The 24,087-nt window shown below is 44.8% G+C and overlaps 1 protein-coding gene across 3 annotated transcripts in view; it reads right to left on the reverse strand.

The window, feature by feature from the left end:
- The window catches only part of LOC137643975 (la-related protein 1B-like), a 798,692-nt gene that overhangs the window by 656,574 nt on the left and 118,031 nt on the right, over positions 1-24,087 (reverse strand). For all 3 annotated transcript variants that reach the window (XM_068376809.1, XM_068376808.1, XM_068376807.1), the window contains one exon: positions 187-614. In XM_068376809.1, the coding sequence (XP_068232910.1) occupies positions 187-614 (428 nt within the window). The remainder of the gene's footprint in view (positions 1-186; positions 615-24,087) is intronic.

Below are 24,087 nucleotides of genomic sequence, written 5' to 3' on the forward strand. Positions count from 1 at the left end.
TAACTACTAACACCTTATATATTTTAGCAGCTGAATTTCCTGCTTGGCTGAAATCATACTCCTATTAATGGATGTGGGTTTCTATCTCTGTAAGAACACATACTTTCAGTACTGTTTGCATGGCAAGTAGCAGTAGTAGTAATAGTGGTCAAATCATACAACCAAAAGTGACAACATAGTACATACCTTTAGATTATTTTTGCTATTGGATGTAGATGGAATAGAAGTCTTGCTGCTATTTTGGTTCAAAATACTGGACAATGTCTTAGCATCCAATAGATTTGGTTGAGTCAGAGCTACTTTATTATTGTGGGAAGAGTTGAAAGGCATGGGTTCCCTTGGGGAAGAAGAGGACAAAGAAGTAGCAAAAACGGTGGAGGTAGTTTTAGAAGTTGACAATGAGGATGTAGAAGTGCAAGAAGAAGATACAGTGGTGGTGGTGGTGGCAGTTGTGGTGGTGATGGCAGTGGAGGAGGGGTTTTGGCTGGGTAATGCTGCAGGAACCTTGTCTGTCACTCCTACTAATAACGATGGTTCCTCAACTGCAACTGTAGTAATCTCCTGACCAGTTGTGAAGCTATGTATTCTACTTTCTTTGTCTATGTCTTCATTAACTGAAAAATATAAGTAATAAAGTAATGAAAGAAAGAACATAAAATTCAATAGAAAACAATACCAGGCATTTCAATCAAAATGACATATTTCAAATTAATAGTCTTTTTCCTCACTATACAAACTGGAGTTCTTCATACAAGATAAATTTACATCAAAGCTGGAGTATATAGCCTTAAAATTTATAACAAGGCGGAAACAGCCCAACCAAAAATTATCTGTCGACCCTGGAGAAACACCGGACCCCATCCCACTTGACTCACTAACATGACAAATTCGTAGATAATTTGTATTTTTCCTAACTATACAAACCTTAGCTATTTAAAGTGGGTAATTACTTTCGCGTAGCTGAAAGGACGAGCCATAAAAATTTAACGAGGGATTATTACCCCACCGCTAGTTAGCGGGGGGTGGGGAGGGTAGTTAGCTACCCTCCCCCCTCACACATGTGTTCTAGCTCCACTTTTGCTTAGAGGTAGGACTTCATGGGGGACAGGGCTGGCGGGCAAGTTTGATTAAATAGCTAAAGTTTGCATAGTTAGGAAAAATACAAATCATCTACAAATTTGTCATTTGTTCCATAACTGGAATACAAACCACGCTATTTAAAGTGGGTGACTTCACCGTTAGGAAGGGAGGAACAAGTCCCAGCCATACTGGCTTTTGGCTTTGCCCGGGGACTCATTATCTGAGTGTGTCAGCATTCAACAATAAAGAATCCCTGCACCTCGCTCGCACCTTGCTATGCAAGGGCTGCGGCCTACGTAAGTTGTGTGTGAAGGAGAAAGTGCGACTCGTCCTAGGAAGTTGACCTGAAGTTCTTTAGATAGAAACTTAAGGCTAGGACTCTCCCAATACCACCTCGTCAGGGTATGGGGACACGACAGTATTAACTTAATACTAGGAACACAAGGGAACATGGTTTACCTGCAGTGCTTTGAGGTCAGCTGTGCAGAGAACCCAGGATGCTGCTTTCCCCAAGAGAGGGGAGGATGAAGAAAAGAATAAGGGCCAGGCATACCTTTTCATTCATGCAGACTAAAACTGGGTAACAATGCCCTCAACCCTCTGCTACTTGTCCATTAAGGAGCCTGAGGTTTAAACCAGCTGTTGTGCAGCCACCACAGGGCCGATAGAAAACGTATCGAGCCTCCTGTGGGCACGTCTTGCAGGTAGTGGGCTGTGAAGGTCGTTTGACGCTTCCACACCCCTGCTTGCAGAACCTGCGTCACTGAGAAGTTTTTCTTGAAGGCCAGGGTTCCCCTGACATCATGAGCTCTAGGGCGACGTGACGGAGGAGGGTCAGGATTCAGGGACAGATGGATGGCCTTTCGAATCCATGCTGAGATGGTGTTCTTGGTAACCCTCCTCTTCGATCTCCCAGTGCTGACAAACAAAGCCCGCACTTGGGGACGAACTGCAGCGGTTCTCTTAAGGTATAGCCTCAGACTCCTTACTGGGCACAGTAGGAGATGGTCTGGGTCATCTGTTACGGAACGAAGACTCGAAATTTGGAAGGAGTCGAAGTAAGGGTCTGGCACTACTCAGGGACGAAACTGAACGTTACCTCCCCCATCCCCTTGAATGGGCGATGTCATACAAGAGACCATGAAGTTTGCTAACTCGCTTTGCTGACGCCAAAGCTAGTAGGAACACCGTCTTCCAAGTCAGGTGGCGATCTGAAGCCTGGCGTAATGGTTCGTAGGGAGGTCTCTTAAGAGACATGAGGACTCGAACCACGTGCCATGGAGGAGGTCTCACTTCCGACTGAGGGCAGGTAAATTCATAACTACGTATGAGTAGGGATAGTTCTAGTGAAGAGGAAATGTCCACTCCTTTGAGCCTGAAGGCTAGACTTGAGGCTGAGTGATAGCCTTTCACTGCCGAGACTGAAAGGCGCATTTCTTCTCGCATATACACAAAGATCTCCGCTATTGCTGGAATAGTGGCATCGAGTGAAGAGATACCCCTTCCACAACACCAACCACAGAAAACTCTCCACTTCGCCTGGTAGACTCCTGCGGATGACTTTCGCAGGTGTCCAGACATCCTTTCCGCAACTTGTTGCGAAAATCCTCTCTCTGCGAGGAGATGCTGGATAGTCTCCAGGCGTGAAGCCGAAGCGAAGCTACGGCTTTGTAAAAAATGTTGGCGTGTGGTTGTTTGAGTAGCTCGTGTGGCGGAGGGAGTTCTCTCGGAGGCTCCGTAAGGAGTTGCAGAAGGTCCAGGAATCATTCCGCGTGATGCCACAGCGGAGCTATGAGAGTCATCGAGAGGTTGACCGATAGTCTGGTCTTGTTGAGTACCCTCCTCATCAGACAGAACGGGGGAAAGGCGTATACATTGATGTTGTCCCACCGTTGTTGGAAAGCATCTTGCCAGAGAGCCTTGGGGTCCAGGACTGAGGAACAGTACAGCGGCAGTTTGAAGTTCAACGCTGTCGCGAACATATCCTCAATCGGAGAACCCCACAAAGTCAGGACTTTGTTGGCTACTTGATCCAAAGACCACTCGGTACTCACTATCTGAGACGCTCTGCTCAGACTGTCGGCGAGCACATGCCTTTTGCCCGGAATAAAGCAAGCCAAAAGTGGAATCGAGTGGACTTCGGTCCACCTCAGTATCTCTACTGCAAGATGGGATAGGTGTTCTGAAAAGGTACCTCCCTGCTTGTTGATGTAAGCCACTGCTGTGGACCCGCCAGGTGCTGTTAGAACTGTTGAAGGGCCAGAAAAACGGCCTTCATTTCTAGCAGATTTATATGGAGGCACTTTTCTGATTCTGACCACAGGCCTGAGGTCCTGTGGTTCAGAACGTGGGGCCCCCACCCTTTCTTTGAGGCGTCCGAAAACAGCATCAATTCCAAGGAAGGGACGAGAAGATCCACTCCCTTTCGTAGGTTCTCGTCTGCCACCCACCACTGAAGGTCCGTCTGTTCAGCGAGACCCATAGGGATCAAGACGTCTGGGGAATCATGTCCTTGACTCCACCGGGACTTGAGTCGCCATTGCAGGGATCTCATTCTGAAGCGACCGTTGGGAACTAGAAGAACCAAGGATGAGAGATGGCCGAGTAGACGTAACCACGATTGGGCTGGGAGTTCGTCTCGTCTGAGGAAAGGACTTGCGACCTTCCTCAGCCTTGCTATCCTGTCGTCTGATGGAAAGGCTCTGTGGAGATTGGTGTCCAATATCATGCCTAGATATACCAGTCTTTGGGAAGGAAGCAGAGAAGAATTCTCGAGATTTACCATGAACCCTAGATCTTGGCAAATTCCCAGAAGTTTGTCTCTGTGTCGAAGAAGGGTTGACTCCGAGTCTGCTACGATCAGCCAGTCGTCCAGATACCGGAGGAGACGGATGCCGATCTTGTGTGCCCACGAAGATATGAGGGTGAACACTCTGGTGAAAACCTGAGGTGCTGTGGAGAGACCGAAGCACAGCACCTTGAACTGGTAGATCTTGTTGTCTAGACTGAATCTTAGGTACTTCATTGAAGACGGATGGATTGGGATCTGGAAGTACGCGTCCTTCAGATCCAGTGTGCACATGAAGTCTCGCGGTCTTACTGCAAGTCTGACCGTGTCTGCCGTCTCCATGCTGAACGGGGTCTGCTTGACAAACCTGTTCAGAGCTGAGAGGTCGATGACTGGTCTCCAGCCTCCAGACGCCTTCTTTACAAGAAAGAGTTGACTGTAGAAGCCTGGGGACCCGTCGACAACCTCTTGGAGAGTGTCCTTCTTCAACATGGTCTTGACTTCTGCCCGTAGGGCTTGCCCTCTTGCCGATCCCATGGCAAGAGAGCTCAACGACACTGGATTCGCTGTCAGGGGAGGAAGAGATGTTATGAACGGGACGCGATATCCTTGGCTGATCACGGAGATCGTCCAGGAATCGGCCCCGAGTTGCTGCCACCTGTTCGCGCAACTTTGGAGGCATCCCCCCACTGGTGGACATGCGGGAGGACTGCCAATCCTAGCGTTTCCGGCCTCGGCCACTCCCCCTAGGATTCTTGCCTCTCCTGTCCTTGACGGGAAAGGGCTGTTTGGACACTGCTGCCTTTGCTGCTATTGCCGGCTTTGTCGTCTTTGTAGGGCGAGGTTGTTGAGGTGCTGGAGGCTTATTGGGCTTTAATATTAAAGCCCTCTGGAGGAGGTTGTCCTGGTTGGACTTCCTCCACCTTTCAGCCGCCTGCTCTACATCTTTCGGTTCAAACAGACTACTCCCCAAAAGGGAGGAATGTCTGAGCTTACTGACCTCGGTGTTGGGGACCTTCGAGTTTAATCTTTCAGACACCGTATCACAGCGTTTCAGGATAGTGTTAGCCCACAAGTTCGAGACTTGGTGGGCCAGAAACTCGATAGTACGAGTGCCTGAAAGAAGGAAGGTTCTGGCCTGAAAGAAGGAAGGTCTCCAAGGCCTTCCTGGTACTCTCCTTAGACAAGTCTTCGGATCGTATCAGGATGCCAAGAGAGCCCAGCCAGATATCCAGCCACGAAGTGGCCAGCATGGCACACTTCGCTACCTTCTCCTGGCAGAGAATCTCCTAGGCAGAGAACGAAACTGGCCGGTTGGAGTCTCTCTCGCGAGGGACTCCCCTGGAGAGCTCTTCCACTGAGTGGTGGAGGGGAAGAGCTAAACAGGACTCCTCGATGATTTCAAAGTACCTCCTTTCATGGACACGAGGTGGGAGGAGTTTGTTTCCGGCGCTGGAACGGCTGGAGGAGGCTAGCTCGGAGAGCTGGCTCTCGACCTTATCCCTGGCACTCTCGACCCCCTGGGACCAGGGCAAAGCCGCGCTGGTTGTAGGGGGCTTTTGAGTACCAAAGACTCGGTCCAGAACCGTGTCCTTGCCCTCTCGAGGAGGAATCTCTGGATCCGAAAATCCGTGAAGGTTCCTTATCAGAGCCAAAACTTGCCAAAAGGCATGCTCCGACTCCTCCAGTCCCCAAAGGCTCTTCTTGGGGGGACTCGTGGACGTTCTCCGAGGGCTTAGCTGGTTCTGGTCTGATCCTCAAAGATGATTTCGGGACCGTATTGGAGTCCGACTCCCTCCTGGGAGGGATGCAGGATTCCAACAAAGATGGTGGGGGGCTCTTCTCCGCCTTCACCCGAGGAGACTTCTCGGCGCGAGGTGGGGTTTCTCCGATTGGTGCGATGGGAGAACGCCTCACCTCACGAGAATCCCGAAGACAGAAAACTCTCGTCCACGGGGGATGGAGAGAAAGTCTGGGGAGGGGAGGGAGCCTTCCTCGACGGCTTCCGAGGAACCAGTTTCGCCCTTGGAGAAGTAACCACGTCGTCCACTCCTCTCTTCCTCTTCAGGGGAGCCGAGATAGCCGCTGATTTGAGGCCAAGTTCAGAGAAAGCAGGCTTGAAAGCCTGCGCAACCGCTCTGATCAAGGGCCCAAACCAGGGCAGCCGACTGACAGCAGCGCTGTAAGAGACACCCTCTGGAGGGAAGGGGAATGTAAGATCCCTAGGAGTGGAAACTACAACTGGGTCTGGCTGAAAGGAAGAAGCTGTAGAAGAAAAGATCCTGGACCTCTCCGGAGATTTTCCTCCCTTCGTTGAGCGCGCTGTCCTGCGCTTACGGGGGGGAAGGGGGGGGCGCGACGAGATGAAGATGACCTGACGCGTACTGCCGGATCCTGTGTGGGCACGCACTGTGGTTCGCGCTGGGCATCGTACTGGGTGATAGGCCATTGCCTAGCTTGGGGGGTGATTGCTTGCGCGCGGGCGAGTGATGACGCGTAGGCGAGGGTGCGCGTTGGCGCGCAGGCGAGCGTTGGCGTGAAGGAGAGTTCGCGCGTTGGCAAACGATGGCGCGCAGGAGAAGGAGCTCGTGGGCGCGTTCCGGATACCTCGGATGGAGTACAGCCACAGGACGATGAAGGGCCCGTAAGGGCGCGTGCGTGCAGGGGGAATATCCCTAGCGCGGTGGCGCGCAAGAGGGCGCTCGTCAGGAACCGAAGTTCTGGCAGTGGGCGCGCGATGGAGACTGCGGGTGATGGCGCGTAGGCAAGGGATGACGAGCAGGCGAGGTCTGATGGAGTGTCGGTGATCATGGAGGAGAGCGCTGGCGAGCAGGAGAGGAAGAAGATTTCTCCTTGGAGCCCTGATCTGAAGATCGAGGGCGAGCAGGCGAGTGATGACGAACAGGCAAGCGTTGGCGAGCAGTAGAGCGCTGGCGAGCAGGAGAGCGCTTATGAGCAGGAGATCGCTGACGAGCAGGAGACCGAGGGCATTCATGGCGTGTATCAGGCCAAGGGCGCGCAGAGGTCCGTTGGCGAGCAGGAGATCGTGGGCACGTAGTCTCTGGAACTGCAGGGCGAACAGGAGATCGTGGGCGTGCAGGAGAGCGCTGGCGAGATGAGGCAGCAAACGTTGGCGCGCAGGCGAACGTTGGCGCTTAAGGGACTTACACACTATGTGTGAAAGCCCCTTTTGCCCCGAAGGGACCGGTGCCCGTTTGAAAACGGGATGTGTGGGCGCCCACAGGGCGTCAGCAGCCAGGAAAGGTGAAGGCAGGTCAGCAGGTCTGGCAGGCGTAAGAGATCGCGAACGATCTGCGGAGAGGTCCAGATCCAAGGAAGTAGCAGGAACGGTAGCTGAAGGACGAGGTTCCTCTGCGGGGGACTGCGAGGATGAAGATCTGAAGAGGCGCCTCCTAACACCCTTGTGAGGAGAAGGAAGACCTCGGCGACGAAGAGGAAGGCGAGCCTTACATCGGATGCGTCCTCTGGGAGCAGCAGGCAAACCATCGGCAGTCCTCCGAAGAAGAGTCCTGTCAGTGAACTCCCCCGGGGGAGATAATCACCCGAAGGAGAGACCGTTCGACTTAGATCCTCCCTCGAAGGATGTTCGGAGGGGAGAGCTAAGCCTTCAGCTACAACAGGAGCAGGGGTTTGAACACTCTCATTGGAAGCGTCTGCCACAACAGCCTCGACAATAGACAAGAGGGTCAACCTCTGCTACCGCCGGTGACTGTTTGACAGCTGCTCCTAACCTGATCGTGTCAAACAGGGCTTTCTTGGAGGGCAAACCCTGAAGCCCCAAGGAGGCCCAAAGCTGCAAAAGATCATTATTAACAGGAGAAATAATTAAATCCTCCCCCGGAGAGGAGGAAGAGCTGCCTCGCTATGGGAGGCAACTCCCTCTCCCAAACCCCGAGATCGGTCAACAACAGTACGGCCTACGCTACCACTCGAAGAGGCCGGCCGAGTGGGAGCTTCGGAGGAGGTTTGGGCTACGGAAGAAGTGTCCTTGGGATTTTCCTTCTTCAAAGAAACCTTTGAAGGAGAAATATCCCGTTTGGACTTCTTCTTCCGGCGCCGAGAAAACCTCTCCCACTGGGAGGTAGGACACACTCTACATTCCATACAAACATTATCACTTTCACACCACTAACCCCTACAATAAGGGCATAAGGTGTGAGGATCCGTCTCGATGGAAGACATGAAGGTCGCACAAGGGCGGTCAGGTAACCCAGGGCACTTCTACATTGTAGAGGCCAACTTCACAACACTCTGAGAAAAAGAAAGAAAAAGCAATGATTAATGGCTGTCAATGAGGCGAGAGTGAAAGCGGACACGTCCGATCACCACCCGAGCCAAAGTAAAAGTGGGGCTACAACACACCTGTGAGGGGGGAGGCTAGCTAACTACCCTCCCTACCCCCTGCTAACTAACAGTGGGGTAATAATCCCTCGTTAAATTTTTAAGGCTCGTCCTTTCAGCTACGCGAAAGTAATTACCCACTTTAAATAGCGTGGTTTGTATTCCAGTTAAAGAACAAAAACCATTTTGTTTACAGCTGGGACATAAGGGGTTGGTGATGGCAGGGAAATTTGAGTAAAGAACTCGGGTTTGTACAGTTAGAATAAATACAAATTACTTTAAAATTTGTCGTTTGTTCCCGGACATTTGCAAACCTATCCACTACATAGGACACTCATTCTTAAGTGGGCTAAAGTCCCCTTTCCAACTGTCCAGAAAATTAAACCAAAAGTGCTCTTCCACAGAGGTTGGATATGGTTCCTTACACCCAGTGTTCGCGTGGTTTAGTAATACCAGCATGCCCATGGCCACTGCAACAAAGGGTAATGAGGAGAATTATGCTGTTGTAATTTAAGGGGACCGTCCGCCGTGTCCGCCATTTTTTTTCTAATGATCCAAATTACACGATTTCTATATATGTTTTAGACATATATAATACCTTCATCATATAAAAATTTCAAGTCATTTGATCAAAAACTTTTGGATTTATTAGCAAAAATCATGATTTAAAAAAAATATTTAGGTACATTTTTCCCCACTACTATAATACCAATTGTATTGAAACTTAAACCACAAAAACTACTCTAACAACCGAACAATTCTGTCAGACAGAATTTTGATTTTCCTTTCTGTTTTTTTTTAATGAATTTTTTATTTTATTTCCTCGTCTAGACGGAAAATAATCGTGAAAAAAAAATTAAAAAGAAAATCAAAATTTTGTCTGACAGAATTGTGGGATTTTTATTCTTCTTTTCAACGATATCTTTTTCTCTAATATCGAACAAAAAATAAGTGAGAAAAATGTACCTAAGTGGGAATAAGTATGTTTTTGAGTTATGAGCTCCCAAAGATTTGCAGCAAACTTTCGCTTCTTTTCTAAAAGAAATCAAGATAATATTATTATGATAATTTTATTTTTTATTCCTACATAAATGCACCCTAAAGGAGGTATTTGAACCCTCAGTTTACTATTCCTATGTTATGAGTTGCCAGCGATCTCTAATTATTGCCAGTGTTTTAGTTAGCAGGTTTCAGCTTTGTACTCTTATCCATGTTTCCCTCTTTCTTGGTTCTTTTTTCTTGTTCTCCACTTACTTTTTGTTCTTTCTATCAACTTATGTAACATTGGCATTGCTATAAAATTCCAGATGACGTTGTGAAAGCACAATCAACATAAGAACTTCAAGTAAATAAACACATGCATTATAATTTCTATATGTCTTTGGAAACTTTGCTGATGTTTTCGTAGCTGGTAGTTTTCATTCAACTACCCTCTACCAATCCCTTTCATTTCTGCCAGAAGTACGAGATTTCGAAACATGAGAGAGAGAGAGAGAGAGAGAGAGAGAGAGAGAGAGAGATCATGAAAGCATTTGGCTGATATAGATGACAGTTCAAATTGAGAGAGAGAGAGAGAGAGAGAGAGAGAGAGAGAGAGAGAGAGAGAGAGAGAGAGAGAGTTGAACATTGTTATTATAGTATTTGTATAAATTGGAGTTTTAAATAATTCGAGAGAGAGAGAGAGAGAGAGAGAGAGAGAGAGAGAATAAAAGTATTTGTATAAATGGCAGTGGTAAATAATTCGAGAGAGAGAGAGAGAGAGAGAGAGAGAGAGAGAGAACTGCGCATCTGTCAAACTCAGTCATACAGACGACGCCATAAGGATGACGTCATCATTTAAAGACCGGTATATCTTCATTGTTTGGAAAAATGATTGACTATTTGTTCTTTCTATAACCTTAGGTAACATTGGCCTTGCTATAATGTTCCCGAGGGCGTTGTGGAAACACAATGTACATACGAACTTCAAGTAAACAAACGCATGCATTATAACTTCTATACATCTTTGGCAACTTTGGCTTCTGTTATTGTAGAGTTCGTTCATCTACACTCTACCAATGCCTTCCATTTCTGCCAGACGTACGATAGATCGAAATATAAGTGAAAAATCGCTAAAGATATGCAAAATTAACACACAAAGACGATTTTGTCAAACTCAGTCATGCAGACGACACAGTAAGGATGACGTCATCATTTAAAAACCTCTATATCTTCGTTATTTGTAAAAATAAATGGCTGAAACTTCTAGGGAGTATGTATGACATGTTTACGCATACATAGAAGCAATAAAACAATTTTTGATTTCTGAAAGTTATGTCAATACCCCATGGCAGACGGTCCCCTTAAGGCAGCATTTAAGTAACAGGCTTCCATACCTGTGGCACAAATGAAGATGGGTTTACCTAGTTACATCACATTTCCTTCGTAAGGAGTATGAAGACGACACCTATATAACTACTCTAGAAATAACTAAGCACTTACCTCCACACAGAGATCAGATCCCCCCTACCAGGGTATCAGATGTGCCCCAACTAAGGGGAAGGTGAAGAAAAGAGAAAAGGGCAATCAATTTTATATTCACATTGACTAACACATAACCTCTGACCTCAATCTAGAGATATTGGTCGTGTTGAAAAGCTACTATATATCTCGTGTTGAAAAGCTACTATAACACCTGCAGTACCACTATAACAGGTTTTAGGGAAATTGTATCTAGGGACCTGTGGGTCGAGTCTTGCAGGTAGTGGGCAGCGAAAGTCATTTGATGTTTCCCGACACCCCACCAGGACAACCTACGCCACGGAGATTCTTCTTAAACACTAGGGTTGCACTGATACTCTTAACACAAATTTCTTACAGATTAAAGTGACGAATGATTAAGGACCTTACGCCATGTCTACCATTTTTATTTGTTAATTATTCAAAGTAGACAATTTCTATTAATGTTTTACACATATATATTACCTTCATCAAACAAAAATTTCAAGTCATTTGATCAAAAACTCTTTGATTTATTAGCAAAAATCCTGATTTTTACAAAAATTTTAGGTACATTTTTCCCAACTATGACACCAATTGTATTGGAAATCATACCATCAAAACTTTTTTTTAAATTGAATAATTCTGTGACAGATTTCCGATTTTCCTATTTTTTTTTTAATGATCTTTTTCTTAATTTTCTTCTACACGTAAAATAATCATGAAAAACAGAGAAAAGGCAAAATCGAAATTCTGGTACAGAAAACTGTGGGATTTTTATTCTTCTTTTCAATAACATCTTTCTCTCAAAAATCGAACAACACATAAGTGAGAAAAAATGTACCTAAGTGTGAATAAGTATGTTTTTGAGGTATGAGCTCCCAAAGATTCGCTATAAATTTTCTCTCTTTTCCTTAAAAAAATCAAGATAACATTATGATGACCTTACTTTGTACTTATATTGTTTATTCCTACATGAAGGCTTCCTAAACAAGGTATTTAAACACTATGTTTACTAATACACTTGGTGTAATGGTGTCATGAGTTGCCAACAGCCTCTTACTTTTGCCAAAGTTTTAGTTAGTATGTTCCAGCTTTGTACTCTTTTTCCATGTTTCCCTCTCTTTTTGGTTCTTTTTTGTTGCTCTCTGCTTACTTTTTGTCCTTTCTTTGACCTTAGGTAACATTGGCCTTGCTATAAAGTTCACGAGGACGTTGTGAAAACAAAATGTATTCACAAACTGCAAGTAAACAAATACACATGCAATGTAACTTCTGTATGTCCTTGGAAACTCTGGCTGTTCTTCTCATAGATCATAGTTGTGTTCGCCTACCTGTACCAATGCCTTCCATCTCTGCTAGACGTACGAGACTTCGAAATGTGAAAAAATTGCTATACAAATGAAAAAAAAAATGAACACGCAAAGACGATTCTAACAACCTCAGTCATGCAGACGACGCAGTAAAGATGACGTAATCATTTAAAGACCTCTATATCTTCATTTGTAAAAATTAATGGCCGAGACTTCTGGAGAGCATGTATGATAGATTTCTGCATACATAGAAACAATAAAACGATTTTCAATTTCTGAAAGTTGTTATGTCAAAACACAATGGTGGACGGTCCCCTTAACTGGATGAAAAATGACTTCCCTGATCCAAGCAAATATTGAATTCTTTGTCACCTCCTTTACTCTTCCTGTACTTATGAAAAGATGTTCAATGTGGGGGGGGGGGATGGCAATCTTGTTCGCTTCAGGTAGCGCCTATAAGCCCTCACAGGACACGAAAGCAACTGATCTGGATCATCGGTTACCTATTTAAGACTAGAGATCTGAAATGAAGAGAACCTAGGATCAAGAACCGGAGTCTCAAGTCTTTGCAATTATTTAAAAAACAAGGGAAAACAAAACCTTCCCCAGTCTCCTATAATGAGAGATGTTCAAAAAATGAAAAATTTGGAGGTAATTTGTATTTTTCCTAACAATACAAATCTTTGCTATTTATAGGGGTATTACTTTCGTCGAAGCTGAAAGGACAAGCCATTAAATCTTAGCAGGGGTTAACTACCCATCCTACTAGTTAGCAGGGGGGGGAGGCTTGCTACTCCTCCCACTCACACACCTATGATTGAGCTCCCTTTGCTTGAGGATAAGACTTCAAGGGGGACAGGGTTGGCAAGCATGTATAAATAGCTAAGGTTTGTATCGTTAGGAAAAATACAAATTACCTCCGATTTTGTCATTAGTTCCGTATCTGAAATAAAATCCAACGCTATTACTAGGGGGTGACTCACCCATTAGGAGGGTGGATGTCCCTGCCAATCTGGCTTTTTGGCCTTACCCGGGATGGGGTACTCCCTATTGTGCAGAGATTAGTGCGACAATAATGAGTCCTTAATACCTCGCTAAACCTGCTAAGCATGGTCTACGGCCTACGCAAGCTGTGTGATGAGAAACTAGCAATGTAACTGTCAAGGTAAAGGTTATTCTGAGACTTGTAGGGAATAACTGAGGAGACAGAGACATTCCCAATACCACCTCGCTACGGTATGGGGACACAACAATATTGGGACAATATTAGCATACACAAGGGAGCAATGGTTTACCTGCAGAGGTTTGAGGTCAACTTGTGCAGAGGACCAAGGATGCTTTTTTCCCCCAAAAGAAGGGAGTATGAGGAAAGGAAAAGAGCCAGACTTTCCCCTTCATTCACTCAGACTAAAACCTGTGTAACCAATGCCCTCAACCTTCTGCTACTTGTCTAATAGGGAGCTTGAAGTACTAAACCCACAGTTATTGATGTTCCTGTGTGTTACGCCTTGCAGGTAGTGGGAGGTGAAGGTAGTTTGGTGTTTCCATACGCCCACTTGCAATACCTGCATCACAGAGTAGTAGTTCTTGAAGGCTAGAGACGTAGCTACGCCCGACCTCATGGGCTCTGGGACGACGTGTTGGAGGATCGGGGTTCAGAGCAAGGTCAATGACCCTGCGAATCCACGAGGAGATTGTGTTTACCGTGATCTTCCTCTTGTTTCTGCCCGTGCTGACGATCAGTGAGGGCGGTCTAGGACGAGTTGGTGCCCATCTCTTGAGGTAGCGCCTCAAACACCTTACTGGGCATAGTAACAGATGATAGGGTCAACAGTTACAGAGCAAAGACTCGTTATGCGAAAGGAATCAAATCTAAGATCCGAATCCCAGTAATTCTCAGTCTTGATAACTAGCTCAGGAACGAAGCTGATGTTTACCTCTACCCATCCTCTTGAATGGGCAACGTCAAACGAAAGACCATGAAGTTTGCCAACTTGTTTGGCTGAGGCCAAGGCGAGCAGGAACACCTTCTAGGTTAGAAGGCAAAGAACTCAAATCGTGTCCCATGGGGGAGGCCTCACTTCTGACTTTGGACAGGCAAGTTCATAACTTCATATGAGGATGGAAGTTCTAAAGACGAGGATATGCTCATTCCTTTCAGGTTAAAGGCGAGACTAAAGGTTGAGCAATAGCCTTTAACTGCTGAAACTGAAAGATGCATTTCCTCCCTCAAAACACGAGAAATTCCGCTATTGCTGGAATAGAGATACTGAATGGATTGAAACCCCTTCCGCGGCATCAACCAAAGAAGACGTTCTACTTCGCCTGGTAGAATGAAGCTGATAACTTTCGCAGCTATTCAGACATTCCCTTCGCAACTTGTTGCAAAAAACCTCTCAGAGACAAGATGCTGGGTAGTCTCCAGGCATAACAAAGCTACTGCTTTGTGAAAATGTTGACATGTGGTTTTCTGAGTACATCGTGTCGTGGAGAAAGTTGTTTTAGGGGCTCTATCAGAAGCAGCAAAAGGTCCTGGAACTATTCCATGTGATGCCATAGCAGAGCTATGAGGGTCATTGAAAGATTGACCGATGTTCTGGTCATGTCGAGTACTCTTCTCATCAGACAAAATGGTGGGAATGAGTATAAGTCAATGTTGTCACACCGTTGTTGGAATGCATCTTGCCAAAGCCTTGGGATCTGGGACTGGGGAGCAGTACAATGAGAGCCTGAAGTTCAGGGCCATTGCGAAAAGGTCCACAATCGTGGAACCCAACAAAGTCTGTACTTTGTTGACTACTAGATAATCCAAAGACCATTCGAACCCACTATCTGCAATGCTCTGCTTAGATTATTGGTGAGCAGATTCCTCCTTCCTGGAATTAAGCCAAATGATAGTGAGACCAAGTGACTTCTGCCCATCTCAGTATCTCAACTGCTAGATGGGATAGGGCCTAAGAAAAAGTACCTGCTTGCTCCTTGATGTAAGCCGCTAATGTGGTGTCGCTCATTCCCACCACTGAGTGAACTGCTAGGAACTGGTGGAAATCCCGAAGGGGCAGAAAAAAAACAGCCTTCATCTCTAGTAGATTTATATGAAGGTACTATTCCGACTCTGACCAAAGGTTTGAGGCCGTGTGGTGCAGCACATGGGACACCCCACCCTTCTTTTAATGCGTCCAAGAACAGCACCAAATCAGGAGGAGACAGTGGAGTTCAGCAGATTCTCGTCTGCCAGCCACCATGGAAATCAGAGTGTCCAGGGAATCAAAAGCCTGATTCCAATTGAACTTCAGATGCCACTGCAGTGATCGAATAATGAGGCAACAGATGGGCCAAGGATGATAAAAGTCCGAGGAGACATAGCCCCTTCTCGGCTGGGAGTTCTTCTCGTTTGAGAAAAGGCTTTGCGATTTCCTCAGCCTTGCTATCCAGCTGTCTGATGGGAAGGCTTTATGTTATTTGGTGTCTAATACCATGCCCAGGTATACCAGTCTTTGAGTGGGAAGCAGGAAAACTTCTCGAGATTACCATGACCCCCAGATTTTGGCAAAGTAAGCTTGTCTCGGTGCTGAAGAAGGGTTGCCACCGAGTCTGCTAGGATTACCCAGTCATCCAGGTACCAAGAAGACAGATGCCGAACCTGTAAGCCTAGGATGACACAAGGGCAAACACTCTTGTGAAGATCTGAGATGCTGTGGAAAAGCTGAAACAGAGCACCTTGAACTGGTATGTCTTGTTGTCTATGTTGTCCTTAAAGACGGATGGAGTGGGATCTGGAAGTATGCGTCCTTTATATCCAGTGTACACAGGAAGTCCTGTGGTCTTATCACTAAACTAACTGTGTCTGCCGTCTCCATACTGAACGAAGTTTGTTTGACAAACTTGTTTAGAGCTGAGAGATCAGTGACTGGTCTCCAGTCTCCTGATGCCTTTTCACAAGAAAGAGTCAACTGAAGCAGTCTGGGGAACCGTTGAGGACCTCCTGGAGAGAGCCATTCTCTAACATGGTCTGGACTACGGCCCGAAGTACCTGACCCTTTGCTGATCCCATCACAAAAAAATTCACAAGCACTGGATTCTTGGTCAGTGGAGGGATAGATGAAATGAATGGGATGCAATACCCTGAACGAATCACAGAGATCGTCCAAGGTTCGGCCCCCAGCTGCATTCACCTGGTCCAGCAACTTTGTAGGAGATGAACTATCCTAGGGTTTGCGGTTTGTACTGCCACATCTCTGACATTTTCCTACTCGATTGGACTTGTTGCCTTTCCTGTTCTTGACAGGAAAGGGCTTCTATTACACCTTCGTTTATGAAATCATTGCCGTTTTAATAGTTGATGGTTTCGTAAGGCTGGGCTTTGGAGGGGCTGGAGGTCTGTAGGGTTGAGCTGTTAGGGCCCCAAGAAGGAGGGAACCTGTGTTGGACTTCCTCCAGCTCTCCGCAGCCTGCTCGACATCCCTTGGTTCGAAAAGGAAGAACAACTCCATGAAGGAGTTTTGGAGCCTGGTGATCTCAGCATTAGGGATCTGCTGAGGAAATCTCTCAGCCACCACATCCCTTTGGACAAAAGCCTATAGTGACTGAGAATGTTGAGACGAGATTGGAGATAGAGGCGTACGTCGGTAACCGGAGACAGGATGCACAGTTTCTTCCAATGAAGAAAAAGACTGAGGAGCCAAAGAGGTGAAAGGACTCTTGCCACCAATCGACGATGTACGAACATGGGATCAGCAGGCTGATCAACTGCAGGCCTCCGAAGAGGAGCGACTACGAGACCCTTTACTGGAAAGTGAAACACTTGCCGGAGACACGTGCCTCGGACTTTGCTCTACCCCAAAAGAATGTTCGTCACGGGAAAGAGCAGAGACCTCGGCAGTGGAAGATGGAGAAGGCGAAGTTGCAGGAGCAGCTGGCAGGGCAACAGACAAGCTCTTCGAAACAACAACGTCGACAACGTACAAGGGGTCGACGTCAGTGATAAGAAGAATTTAATTTCATTTGCTCCTAAATTGGAAGAAGTTACAACAACAAAATGGGTCGTGTAACTTTTTCTTTCAACGACAACATCTTGCCCATTCTCTTCTTGTACCTCTACTCGTCTCCAATTCTATTTTCCTCTTCAAACCCTACAGGGGTTAGGGCGTGGTGCAAAAAAAAGAAATATCATCAGGCAAGGCTGAAGGACCAAAATATAAAACACTAACATTCATAAAAAATATGCAAGCATAATAAAAAAATAATTTATATTTTTCTTTAACTTTATTAGTTTAATATTTTTCACATTCCCCCACACTAGATCTCTGGTCCACTCAACATTGTCTATCGACTAGCAACAACATCCTACACCAACTTCATACATTCAAGTGCAAAAAAGGTAGGATGATCAACTAAAAAAAGATTTAATTCATCATCCGTCCATTCAGCTACTTATCAAATTATGTATAAGGTACATTATTTAAGTTTCATGATATAACAAAATGCAATAAGAATAGAAGATAAACTATCAGACAAAATGGAGATACAGTACTTAGAAACTAAAAATTAGATTATCATCTATTCCTCCCAACAATGCTCCAATAACTTACATAACAAATTTCATTTTATTTACAGGAAATATTTCATTATTACAGGTATATAGTCATGACCTATCAAGGAAAAAATTATATTCACTACAGTCCAAAATAATTTTAAAAGAATACAAAACTTATTGCTTTTGGACTACCGGTATTACAGGATAGTTAAAATTTACCAAATCTAATATAACTGTCACAGTCAAGGTCAATGTACATTACAACAATTAATGCAACCATTACACAAACCGTGACTAAATCAAGATTTTCTTACACAACATATCCCATTCTACAGCCTTTCAACTACCCAATGTGGGAATCAAAACATGACATAAAAAAGGGTAATTACTATCAAAACTTCCTACAAAAAACTGTTCAAAGATTAAGTCAGTGGGAGATTCATAGTTCTTCTGAGTCTCATAATTCTGTCGCGGGACATGCGCAGGAATTCAGCAATCTGCCGGAGAGCCATATTCATTTCTCGCAGCACCAGAGACAGGCTAAGCCGGCGACTCTCCGGGTACAAACTAGGTGTTTTTAATCGATTGATAACCTCGCATAACAGTTGGCATTTGCGGGTGATCGACATTCTTTGAGGAAACCAGAGACAGATTCCGTAGACTCAGAGGAAGACAATAAAAGTCCTGAAAAATCAGGAGATGACTCAGGGCAATGTTGTGTTTCAGGCGACCCAGCGCTGTAGCGTTCAGGTTAGATGCACCTGACTGTGCCACTTTAGCCTCGAGCTCTGACCGGTGTCTTCATCTACCATCAGAATGTCGGAAAGGGTTTGAATTCTGAGGTGCATGAGGAATGGAGAGTAGTTCCCTTGCTGTAGTATTCGTCTGCTCAGTGAGACAAGGCCTCCAACTCCAGGACTCGAGGCTGAACTAAAGGTAGGTCAGGAACAGGACCTTATGACCTAGTCCATGGGGGACTAGATCCACTAGAGGTGGGATCTTCAGGCGACAGTTGGTCATCACAATCGGGTGGCAAAAAGCAACGAAAGTCATTATCAGGATAAATAGACAAAGGCCTTCTCAAGTACAGGCCTGGTCAGTGGGGGAGTAAGTCGGCTCGAGTAGGTCGATTGATATGGAGACGGGACACCTGGCCATCCTCAACCCTTGTTTCTATCACACACCACTCACTATATATACACTTTGTTTCTCGTTACAGTTTACAGCTGATAATCTTCATAGAAAAATTAAAAGATTATACACACTAAAAGGAGACGACTTTGAATAATCCGGCTAAGAAAAATTTCAGAAAAAGTAATAAAATTAAAATTAAATTTTCCCGAGGCAGTAGCCTTATTCCAAGACCCACTGATTCCAAACTACGCTTGTATACCGAAAAAAAAAATAGAATGATTCTAACAATTTAATTAAAAAAACAAAACATTAACATAAATAAACATTTCTGGCAATTTAAAATTATTTAATATTATCTTTTGCACAATCACCCACAATCGCATGATCTTGCTGTAGCCTACATTTTCTTTACTTGAAGTATTTGACAGATTCATTTTTACTCTTTTACTATTAATGTTTGCAATGCTCTTAGCTGTGAGGTTCTTCCCAATTGTCTTATCGAAAAAGGATGTGTCAGATTCAATATCACTAGATTTGAAGTGTAGCTATGTCACTTGAAAAGTGTTTAAATGCAATATTGAATGGCATAACGTAGCAAGGGAAAAAAGTGTGAATACCCAAGTAATATTGTTAACAGTTAGGTAATCTTTAAATTAAAGCCCTATACAAGAGGCTGATATTCTGTGACCAATGCCATATGAGCAATGTAATGCAAATATAATTATTACAACAATAGATATAGTACTTCCCCTACTATTTTAGTTAGGAACATATTCGGCTCTCCTGATAACGTGCAATCACTTGGTTTTTTACTTCATCTGTATTTGGAAAGGAAAACACACACTTTCGGTAACTATCTTTGCAGTTTGGTACACACCACATAATAGGCTCTAGCCTGGATTCCAAAACAGTACAATTTTCTGGAATAACTGCAGAAAAATGTAAATAAATAGAGCGCGACCCCTTTACTTAAAGCATATAGTAGCAGTGTGATAGCACTACTCGGGACGCATGGGACCTTTCTAACCCCCCGACTGACCTGGCCTTTCGAGACGGCCTTGAATAGACACTGCAGAGTCAGAAACAGGCTTTCTAAACTACCAGGTCTTGATCAATCTGGACTGGAACTCTTGGACCCAACAGAAAGTAGTTCCAATAACGGAATACTGGAAACTTCCCAGAATTCCCAACTCCTGGGAGGCTGAATGAAACCTTCCTCTCAGAAAGTGGAAGCCAAGAATTAGGGCGTTGGAAATTCAGGCACAGGAATGTGAATCACCGATTCCGGAGACAAATTTGGGGTTCCACACATTTCAGTGGGGCTGTTCTCCCACAGTTGGAGGACCAAACGATCTTGAAATGATTCAGGCTTTAATACAGGAGTCTCATCAAAATTTTCAGGAGGATATAACCAAGCATCCAGTGCTTTTTTTCTCTCATAAGTCCTAGCTGGCTTAAGAACGAACTCAGGCTGAGCAATAGTTCTAGTAGGACGGTGACTTTTCCTCTGTCGTCGGGACTTGTTACTATCTCAGGAAAAAAAGGTAGGATGCAACTACTGCAGCCACCCCATAGGTGTTGCCATCACTACTAGAACCAGAACTCTCGGAGACTTCAGAGGGAAAGTCACTGTCCTACTAGAGCTATTACTCAGCCTAAGCCCCTTCTGTCATAAGCCTGGAACTTTCTCTGGTTAGTATCTACATTAAACAGACAGGCTCTGTTTTGATGTTAACAATTAGAAAATTTGCATCATAAACCAGATAGGGCTTTATCCTGAAAAAGGGCTCATAGTAATAAATATTTTTCTTGTTCTATGAAGACAGCATTTCATTCCTGTACCTTACATCATTGTGTCCCCCTTCTCAGACAATTTTTTTCTTCTTAGTACCTTTGAATAACATAATGCAATTACACTAATAGCTGGGTCCCCTTGCCCAGTATAAATCAAGGGGTGGTGCCCAGTACTCCGTTCTCTTGACCGGTTACCTAGATTTTTGGGTATTCCACCGTTTTACCTTTTAGGGTAGTGAACGGAGTGTGGTCGGCATTCGGACACTAGGAAGTTTGGGTGCCACCTCTGGCCACAGTGCACAAACCACTACATAACTTTTGGTGCCCAGACCAGGGATGTCTCATTGAGAACACTCAACAGGTGTAGTACATCCTGCCAAGTGGCCTGACGGCCAGCGGAGACATTAATGGTGGCTAGAGACTGTTCCAACCAACTCACAGCTCTGCTCGGAACAGTTCTGAGGAGCTTCAGCTTCAGCTCCCTCCGGTCCAAACTACGGCGAGGACAGGCTGACCTGTACAGAGGCCAACCAGACGGCGTAAATCTTCAGCAGTTCACTCTCGCCACAGGTGGCACTGCTGAACCAGGCCTTCCTACCCGCATCACGTCCCTCTCGGGCTTCTCAGCAACAGTCGAGGAGGCGTTCCTTCATGTCGGGGTATGAGATCTCGAGACCCCATAAGGCCGAGAATGCCTCCTGGATTTCTCCCTTTAGAAATCTTTCTAGCTCAACGGTCCACCGGCCAGAGTTTCCTGCGGTATATTTACTCGCGCAGTAGGCCTAAAAATCCCTCAGGAATTGGGCAAAACTCTGGCCAGTTTCTAGCTGGAAGATTCCAGACTTGGGGTTCCTCCTGGAGTCGAGGACCTTGAGCACATCAGACAGACTGCGTTCTGTCTGCAGCAACTGGACGAGGTCGGTGGAGACAGTGTCGTCTGAGCTGACACTGAGACAGGAGCTGGAAGTGTCACCAGATGTCTCGCTACCAGAATCTTCGCGGGTGAACTCCTGGGACATAGTCAAAGTTTCAGGTAATGCTGGTCTGGCCTTTTCCTTGGCAGGTGTCTCTGCTTTGGAAGGGCCCCTGTCCGGGCAAGAACTGCCTCAGCTGTAGCTGCTGGAGCCTTTTCTGGCCGACTGGCTTCGGCCGGGTTGTCCAGGAACTGCTCCTCTAGTATACTGGCTGCAGTCTCTGGAGGACTAACGGGGTTAGTTGCCGGAACAGGCGAGGAAGCAAGCGGTCCATTCAGAGCAGAAGCCTCCCATAAGCCTGGTACAGGGGGGAGTAATGGTGAGAACCCTGGAGGGGGGGCTGGAGACCTAGAATCCCTGGTTCTGCTCCAGTTACTGGGATTGCCAGACCATTGATATTCGGCCAAGCCGGGGACATAGAAGGAGCACTGGTGGTCACGGTGGTTGTGAATCCAGTGGCAACGTGGCCCGTTGGTGACGGCTCAAAGCTCTTGAATTATCAGGAACTTGAACCAAGTTGCCAGGTCACTGACAATCTTCACAAGACTCTCCACATCCCGGCTCAGGCTCTTCTTAGCCTTTCAGCGTTTACTCAATGACGATGCCATGTCTAAAGGTTGGTGTTTCCCGGGTCTGGGCACCAAATGTGGAAAATAATAAACTAATAAAGTTAAAGAAAAATAAAAATTATTTTCTTTTATTATGCTTGCATATTTCTTATGAATGGTAGTGTTTTATATTTTGGTCCTTCAACATTGTCTAATGCTATTCCCTTTTTTGTAGCGTGCCCTACTCCCTGTAGGGTTTGAAGAGGAAAATGGAATTGGAGACGAGTAGAGGTACATGAAAAAAAATAGGCAAGATGAAGCTGTCAAAAGAAAAAGTTACACAAGACCTGTTTTGTTGTTATAACTTCTTCCAATTTAGAAGCAAATGAAACTAGATTATTCTCATCACTGAGCGATGTTGTCCCATCATAGTGTAATTGTTTGTTTCATATATTGACACAGTTTCCATGGATAGTGGTTCACATACTTGTCCCCAAAAACAGGTGAACATGAAGTGGCATAGAAAAGTTTTCAGCGGCAACCAAAATTTTAAGTGTTGTCAATGCCCAAACCCGGTTAACTGTTCATGCAAATAATGGACCAGTGTTGCGGGGTTCTCTTTTAAGCTTGAAGTTTTTTCTGTCATAAGCTTAGAACTTGCTCTGGTTAATATCTACATTAAACAGACAGGCTTTGTCTTGATGTTAACAATTAGAAAATTTGCATCCCAAACCAGATAGGGCTTTATCCTGAAAAAAGGCTCATAGTAATAAATATTTTTCTTGTTTAATGAAAACAGCATTTCATTCCTGTACCTTACACAATTGTTTCCCCCTTCTCAGCCCGTAATATTTTTCACACCGTGCCATAACACACTTTTTTCCCTGAAAAAAAAAATGACCCCAAAAACCACCCTGCATCTTAAAACTAGGATAAAGTTGTATAGGTGAGTCTGGCAACCCTTATACACCTCAGTAATGACATAAACACTCAAACATATCAGACATAAAATACAAGCCTACAATTATCATTCATATGTAATAAATAAACTTTTATTTTGATGCAATTTCTTTAATTAATGAAGGTAACAAGATGTTTTTGTTTTGGTGAACAGCTGATGACTCTCCATCTACTCCAAACAAGGCAATTAATGGTATCCAAGCACACGATGCTACATGTATTGCTTGTTTATGCTGTATTCATCTATTTTCTAATATTGTGTTGATATTTTGTAATAAAGCAATATCTTGGTAATGACTTTGTTGCATATGTTTTGAAATTATACAGATATTTGTTGCTGAATAGAAACTTAAAAAAAAAATCTTACAGCAAGTTGAGTGCAGTGTTACCAAGTTAGTTTTAAACTAACTAGACCTATAGTCACACAAACAACAGGAGAAATATTCCACCACGTAAAATTTATAAAGAATGTTTTATTTGATCAATAATGAATTTTGTATGAAATGTGTACATGAGGAATTTGGGAAATATTACTGAATTTTACTTCGATATTGAAATTTGGTCAAGAGCATTTGGCAAAACTGCTTTCATGTAAACAAGCACTTGAAAACTGTTATAATGGTAGCAACGACTGGTTTAGTGGTTTTCTTTGTATGTAATAAAAGTGGGATAACATGTATATAACTAATTAATCTTTACCTCATACATTTCATAGACTCAAAGTATGAAAATTTACAGTGTCAGACGAACAAACACACTAGAATTCACCAACTAGGAATTGCTGCTAGATATGTCGTCAATTTCTTTTTTTTCCCCAAAAATTACTCAGCAAAATATAAAGTGCGTCTTACCACTTGAGGCGTCTCATGACATGGGAAATACGGTAATTAATGTAGAACACCATTCGGAAGTGCAACCTAAACTGCGAATGGGAAAGGTGTTACCCCCGCAGAGTATACTGCCGGACGCACTTTCTTTCCTCAACAGATTCCCTTAAGAACATGTGGAGCGAAAGGCGGCGATAACAGCTGAACGGAGGAGTATCCCAACGATGACGATTCCCCTGCGGCGGAGGCCGGGTTGCATGCAAAGCCATCCACCAACGGGAAGACCGATGACC

This window comes from Palaemon carinicauda, chromosome 7, assembly GCF_036898095.1.
Source record: "Palaemon carinicauda isolate YSFRI2023 chromosome 7, ASM3689809v2, whole genome shotgun sequence".
In the NCBI taxonomy this organism is placed as follows: domain Eukaryota; kingdom Metazoa; phylum Arthropoda; class Malacostraca; order Decapoda; family Palaemonidae; genus Palaemon; species Palaemon carinicauda.